We start from the raw sequence: 7433 nt of genomic DNA, 5'->3' as shown, positions 1-7433 counted from the left end.
CCCTTCCCGAGCCCCGGCGCCCAGCCCGGGCCGCCACCCTCCCGCCCAGGCCCCGCCCGCGGGGAGCAGAGCGGGAGGCCTCGCGTCGCGGTGGCTGGGCTGCGGCTACGGCCCGGAAGGCGGCCCCCTTCCTGCCGGGCCCCGGCCCGGTCTCCTGTGACGTCACGGCCCGGCACGCGCACGGCGTGACGCCAAGGTGGCCGGAGGGGGAAGTCACACCTTCCCCTCCCGCTCCCGCGCGGGGCACGTGGAGGGAGGAGCCCTGGGGCTCGCGCCGCCGCCTTCGAGCCTCTTTTGCCCCCGCTGGCGGCCCGTAGCGCGCGCGCGCAAAGGCGGCCCGGCCGCGGCGGAAACGGATTCTGGGCCTGCGCAGGTGGCGCGGTTGCTATGGAGGCGGACGGGACGTACGAGCCGGGCTTCGTGGGGATCCGCTTCTGCCAGGAGTGGTGAGCGCTGGCGGGGGGGGCCTGCACCTCCCCCCCCCCTCCGGTCCCGCCCCCGATTCCTCCCACCGCCCCCCTCCCCCAGCGCCCCCCCCCCTTCGGGCTCCCCTGGGGCCCAGCCCCCCTCCCCCAACCTTCCCCTGGGTCTCGCTCCCTCCGGTCTCCTTTGAACCCCTGCGTCCCCCAGGGCCCCCCCCGCTGCTCGGGTCCCCCTTTGCCCTGTGGGTCCCGCCCCTCCCCAGGATATCCCCCCCGCCACCCCAGCGCATGAGCCCCCCCCGGCCTCCCCCTCAGGCCCCGGCCCCCCCCCTTGCCCCAGCCCCCCCCCTTCTCCTGATCTCGCCCCACCCCTCTCCCCAGAGGCTGGGGAGCTGCAGGAGGCTCTTGGCCTTGCGGTCCGGCCAGGCACGTGGCTTGGAAGGGGAGCCCCTGGCATGGCACCAAGGGCCCCGACGCCGCGAGAGATCCGGCCCCGGAGTCTGATATAAAAAGCTAGGGAAGGGTGTCCCCTGCCCACGGACACGTGCCAGGGACCTTGCTCCTCATTGTTGTCCTTTGTGTCTGTAATAGCAACAACATGCTGTACCCCAAGGAAGACAAGGAAAACAGAATCCTGCTCTATGCGGTGAGTTTCAAACGGCCAAGGCCAAATTCAGCCCTGCTCTGAGCCCAGTGACTGTAGCAGAGTTGGTCCAGTTTCATACTGACTCAGCTTTTAGCTGCCTCTCCCTCACAGTAAACTGAGGCGAGGGCTGATCTTGGCTTCCCGAGGGGAAGAAACCGCTTTAAAAGATCCTAGTGTTTAACCTCATATGCACTTGGGCTGCTTTCTGCAATTCTGCTTTCTGTTGAGGATTTTGTTGTCAGCTGGAGCTTGCTATGAGTATGCTTGTCCTTATCCTGCCCCCGCCCCGCCCCTTCCAGGGCTGAGCTCACTGTCCCAGTCCTTTCCTTCTGAGAAAGCAGGATGGGATTTGCTAACGTGCCTAAAGCAATGATCCTCCAAGGTGTTTCAGAGCGGTAGCCGTGTTAGTCTGTATCAGCAAAAACAATGAGTCCTTGTGGCACCTTAGAGACTAACAAATTTATTTGGGCATAAACTTTCGTGGGCCAAAACCCATCAGTAACTCCCATTGATTAAGTGCCTACATACCTTTGAGGTCTGAGCTTGAAGTGATTTAGGAGTGCAAATCCCATTGAATTTCAGTAGGATGTATGCTCCTAAATCACTTAAGCTCTTTTGACACTCCCTCCAACCCCAACAGAGGGAAGAGGTGATTCTTGTACTTGGCGTGCCTGTTGCATTGATTTTTATAAGGGTTAACTGGGGCTCATTAAACGACTAGTCTCTGCTGTGTGTTAGGAAATGGTATGTATTTGGGGAGATGTTTTTTCTGATTCCTACTGGCTTTTCCTCTTCATTTTACTTCCCCTCCCTTCAGCCTTTTTCCTCCTGGCTATGGAGGGCTGAAGATCGCTTCCCCCTCTGATATGGGTATTCAGATCCCATAGCAATGGATGTGTTAGGAATAGCTAGATAGGTGGTGAACCTCATGCTGTCAACAGTGAATCGCTAGGTTGAGGTGTTGTGCTCTTTCTTCTTCGCTCCCCGTTTCTGTCTGTGCAGGAATACGGAGTCAAGCTCTAATATTCCCTTCTCCACACATACGTGTGCTATACCTCTGTGCTTCCTGTTTTGCCACAATTTCAGAGTTATATTCAAAACGGTTTAAGTAGCGATTTCCTGCCAGGAAAAGCAGTGAGAAATAAAGACACCAAGGATATATCTTTACTGTTACCCTGGGCTCTTCCACAGGTTTTTAGCCCCAACCTGCCCTTACCATCTACACAGAAAAACCTCTGACCCAGGTCTGGAAATGCGTTAAGTCCGGGGTAGCTGGAATGGCTGGAGAGGGGATGTTAGAGCCGGGCTCTTCACTTGGGTTGGAACCTGTCTACTTCGCAAAATCACTGTCCTGCTGATAGTCCTCCAATGCCCTTCCCACAATTCCCCTGCAAAGGACAGACTGGTTCTCCTGCAATTAACATAAATGACTGGGAAAGAATCAGAGAGCGTCTCAGCATGAAGACCCATGGGACCTGCCCCAGACACACACAGGCGAGTGCAGAAACAGCAAGGACACACTAACGTGGGTAGGGCGTAGGGTTGCTTGCACCTGGTCTAGGTCAAGTTTGGTGCTCAGATCTGGGAACCAATCACCTAGGCTAACTGTGCTGTGAAGACCTACCCCTAGATTTGTCATGCAAGATGCATCTGATTGGTTATATTAGCGAGACTGAACAGAGCTTACTAAGGTAGCAACTTCTGATTGGATATCCCCATTCTAGGGTACATTTTATGTCTCTCTCCGTTTCCTTCCCAAGTGTCGAAACTGCGATTACCAACAGGAAGCCGACAACAGCTGCATCTACGTCAATAAGATCACCCATGAAGTGGAGTGAGTATGAGGGCTCAGACCTGGTGCTGAACAAAGTCTGTGGCGATTCCGAGCTGTTGATTATCCCCTCCCCCCATTTACCGAGCTGTTGATTAAACACACCTCTCATGGAGAGAGTGTGGTGTAGGGGTCAGAGCCAACAGCTGGAGTAGTAACTGGAGCTACTAGGCCTATCCCAGTTGTAAGCGTAACTGTGGCACCGTGAATAAAAGTTTATCAAACGTTATAATAGTTTATAACAAATGTTAATGAGAAGATGTAAAAGGAAGACAGACTGAATTGGTTTAAACACCTTATTAATACAGTGTAAGAATTGTGTTTATGCCTGGTAAAGAAAAGAAGCATAGGAGTGAAAATTAATGGACTAAAATTGGTGTAGGGTTGGGAGTCAGGAATTCCCAGCTTTAGGCTTGGCTTTGGGAGTGAGTGTGGTCTAGTTGTCAGAAACAGGGGACTGGGAGTCGGGACTCCTGGGTTCTCTTTGTGGTTCTGGGTATGAGTGTGCTCTAGTGGTTAGCGCAGGGGGAGGTGTGTCAGGACTCCTAAATTCTGTCTCTAGCTCTGCCACGCCGTGTGATGTTAGGCTAGTCACTTCACCTCTTAATGCCTGGTTTTCTCCCCCTGTTGAATGGGGCAGCCCCATCGATTGGAGGGCGTCATCATGAAGCATTTGGAATTGGTGCTGGACTGTAGAGGGGGAATATGGGTCCAGTTGCCTTGAAGGGAACAGGCAGCTCTTTCACCTAGTAGAAAAAGTCATACTAGAACCCAGTGTCTGGAAGCTTAAGCTAGACAAATTCCAACTAGAAATAAGATGCATATTTTTAAGGGAGGGTAATTAACCATTGGAACAACTGGCCTAAGGACAGGATGGATTTTCCATCACTTGAAATATTTAAGTCAAGACTGGATGTCTTTCCCACACATCTGTCAGTCTTAACACAGGAACTGTTGGGTGGAGTCGTATGATTATCACGGTCCCTGTCTGCCCTGAAGGCAGCTCATTACTTATAGATTCTTAGCTCCTTACAGGTCTGTTTTCATTGCAGTGAATTGACACAAATCATTGCGGACGTTTCCCAGGACCCAACTTTGCCCCGGACAGAGGATCACCCGTGTCAGAAGTGAGTGTTAACCCTTTGGAGCCTGCTGCCAGCCATTCTTTTAGGTCTGGAAATTGCAGTGGCCTGAGGGTTACATTAACTGGTTAGCTCTGACATGCAAGATTTCCAAGAGTCGGAAGATAAACCAACAGAGTCACTTATCTGGAAAGCTCTAGCTACAGTCCTGCCGGTTCTCACAAGCTAAGCAGGATTTCCTGGTGGGGAGACCTTCAAGGAAAACCCTGGTGGCAGCAGGCTCTAGTGTTCAGTATGGAGGGCTGGCCCCTCCAAGGCAGCTCCATATATCTAGAGGTGCCGTTTCTCAGATGAAATGTTAAACAGAGCGCCTCCCTACCTATGATCATTAAAGATCCCAGGGAATCAGGCTGTTGTGTGTGTCCAGGCTTGAGTATTTGCATTCTGCCTGCTTAAATTCCCTGCACCCTTTTAATAGCAGGGGGATTGTGTCCATTTCCTGGACTCCCCCTCCACCCATTCTCCTCTGGCTCCTGCCCCCTCCAGTTTCCCTAAAACCCCTACCCGCCCCATCACTTCTGCACTGCAATTCATAGCCCTGCAGCCTGAGCCCTCTTGGGTCTTTTACTGCAGTGTTGACATACCCTGGGACAAGAACTGCACCTAGCACAATGGGGCCTGATCTTGACTGGGCTTTCAGCACAATTGTAATAAACGGTTAACAATAACATCATGTGTTTAACCAAAAGACTCCCAGTGATCCTGCTGGTTCTTTCCCAGCAAAACACTGATGCCAACCCAAATCCGTTCTCTCTGAGCTTACATCTCTACTCTGATTTCATGCTGACCTGTCCCTTCATTCCAGGTGCGGGCACAAAGAAGCAGTATTCTTCCAGTCTCACAGCGCAAGGGCTGAGGTGAGGGGATCTGCTCCTAGGTTTGGAATAACAGAGTTAGTAGTTAAGGTCTTGTTTTCATGTTCCTGCCTGTCTTGGGCCCATGTGGAGCGGTTTCAATGTTGTAACAGGATCCACTGCCTGGAAGTTGAAGCTAGATGGACTAGGCTGCATCCCATCAAGGAATGGATTAGTCCCAGTGTGATGCACCTCACTACAAGCTGCCCTTAACATTAGGCAGCTGGGTCTGTGCCTGCCAGGGCTTATCTGTCCACCACCACCAGCCTCAGGCAACACCGGCTTCCCCTCTAGGCCTACGCAGGTCCCACTGTCTCTTTGCAGGTTAACAATCAGACACTGCAATCCTCAAGCATCCTGCTGTGGTGTCCAATCCCTGATCCACTGGACACTCACAGAACTCCCAGCTCCTCCTCCCACTATATCACAGCATATCAGTTACACCACCGAACACAGCTTCGTTCAACCCACAGCGCTTAATTTGTTTGTAGAGAAAGCAAGAATAAGTTTATTTAACAAAGAACAGCATCAAAGGATAGAAATCAGAATTACTGGAAATGAAGGGTTACATAGAAAATAAAACCATAACACGCATCCTAGAGCCTCAACTTAACTAAGACGACGACGTCATGCCATAAGAGCAAAAGCTCCCTCAAAATCCTTCCAGCGTACTACAGCCAGGCTTTGCTGGGATCTTCTGTTCATGAAACAAGCACACTTTCCTCCTCGGTGGAGTTTGTCGTTACAGTTATAGTCCAAAACTCCATTGTCCGCACTTGCAAACAGGACAACCCTGTTGCATGGGTTTTCCTGCCCAGGGTCTCCCCTGGAGACTCTGCGATCACTTGATTAGCATTTTGCTTAGACTGTAAATGGATGCCGTTGTGACCCATACAGTACTCACTTTACATGTAGACAGACAGCTAGATAAACATCTCTTGCCTGAAAAACCCATTTCTCACCTTTGCTGGTGACAAGCGACAGACCGTAAGAACAGAATGTTCAGTATAGATACTCAGCTCCTTACATGTTATTGGTATGAACATTTTGCAATGATTATGGACACCAGTGAGACACAGGCTTTTAGTAGAGACTTTGTGACACTCTTTGGTGAACTACTAAGATACCAGACCCAGGGGATCCCTGTAAACCTCATGCATTTTAATACAACTAAATGTATCCATCTGCGAACAAAGAATGCAGGTCATCCTTAGAGGATGGGGGACTCTATCCTGGGAAGCAGTGATGCTGAAATAAATTTTGGGAGTGGGGGTGGATAATCAGCTGAACATTAACTCCCAGAGTGATGCTGGGATCTATGTGATCCTGGGATGCATAAACAGGAATCTCAAGTAGATGCCGAGAGGTTATTTTCCCTCTGTGTTTGGCACTGGTGCGACCGCTGCTGGGACCCTGGGTCCAGTTCTGGCATCCACCATTCAAGAAGGATGTTGATGATAAATTGGAGAGGGGTCAGAGAAAAGCCACAAGAATGATCAAAGGCTTAGAAAACCTGGCTTATAGTGATAGACTGAAGGAGCTCAATCTATTTAGCATAACAAAGAGAAGGTGAAGAAGTGACTCGAGGGGTCTCTCAGTACCAACATGGTGAACAAATATTGAACAACGGGCTCTTCAGTCTAGCAGAGAAAGGTCTAACAGAGTCATACTCAGACAGACGCTGGAGAGCCGTAAGTGGCTCTTTAATGTGTCTCTTGTGGCTCTTTGCAGCATGTGATATTAAAACACTGATTTAATTAACAACCAAGCAGGATGCTTTTACTATGTTATTAGCCAATTGTAGTTGATCAAATAATATTTGGTGTCATTTTGCTGTGAGAATTATATAGAACTAAATATTTCCCATCCTACTGTTTCAATATGAATCTATAGTACTATAGTAAATGAAACAATGAGTTCCCACGACTGTGGCTCTTTTGCGTAATGTTGCTTGATAATTTGGCTCCTGAACCACTGAGGTCTGACTACCCCTGGGCTAACATGCTCTAAGGGCTGGAGGTTGAAGCTAGAGAAATTCAGACCGGGAATAAGGTGTACATTGAATAGCCCGAGTAATTAATCGTTGGAACACGGGTCCTGGTGGATTCTCCATCACGGACAATGTTTAAATCAAGATGGGGATGTGTTTCTAAGAGACCTGGGGCTGTTCTCTTGCTCGGGCTAGGATAGAGGTCAGACTAGGTGGTCACAACTGGCTGTCCTAGCCTTGGAATCCGAGTCCCTGCACCCTTCACTAGTTAGCATCAAGATGTCACTGGGTCACACTCAGTTGTTGCATTCTCCTGTTATCTAGGATGCCATGAGGCTGTATTACGTGTGCACCGCTCCGCACTGCGGCCACCGCTGGACTGAATAAAGGGGCAGCTGTTTGAGACCTGACATCACCTCTGGCCCCCAGTTGTCAGAAACATTTGGGCTCAGTTCCCTTTTTGGAATAACTTCTGCTCCTAGTTCTGCCTTGGCATCATCTAACCGCTGTATTTTTGTTAATAAAAAGGTTTTATTTTTCAAGTCACA

General features: G+C 50.4%; 1 protein-coding gene across 2 annotated transcripts; it reads left to right on the top strand.

Annotated features, from left to right (window-relative positions):
- The first annotated feature begins 158 nt into the window (after positions 1–158).
- POLR2I (RNA polymerase II subunit I) lies at positions 159–7433 on the top strand. 2 transcript variants are annotated; one of them, XM_074937033.1, is made up of 6 exons: positions 159–446; positions 1014–1068; positions 2793–2902; positions 3952–4026; positions 4847–4898; positions 7210–7433. In XM_074937033.1, the coding sequence occupies exons 1-6, from the start codon at positions 388–390 to the stop codon at positions 7270–7272; spliced, it is 414 nt and encodes a 137-aa protein (XP_074793134.1). In that variant the 5' UTR covers positions 159–387; the 3' UTR covers positions 7273–7433. The 2 variants fall into 2 exon arrangements, with proteins under 2 accessions (XP_074793134.1, XP_074793135.1); XM_074937034.1 differs by having other exon boundaries at positions 198–446; positions 2829–2902.

The sequence above is a fragment of the Natator depressus genome, chromosome 23, assembly GCF_965152275.1.
Source record: "Natator depressus isolate rNatDep1 chromosome 23, rNatDep2.hap1, whole genome shotgun sequence".
Classification (NCBI taxonomy): Eukaryota; Metazoa; Chordata; order Testudines; family Cheloniidae; genus Natator; species Natator depressus.
Note: the sequence above shows the minus strand (reverse complement) of the source record. Positions and strands in the feature narration are given on the sequence as shown.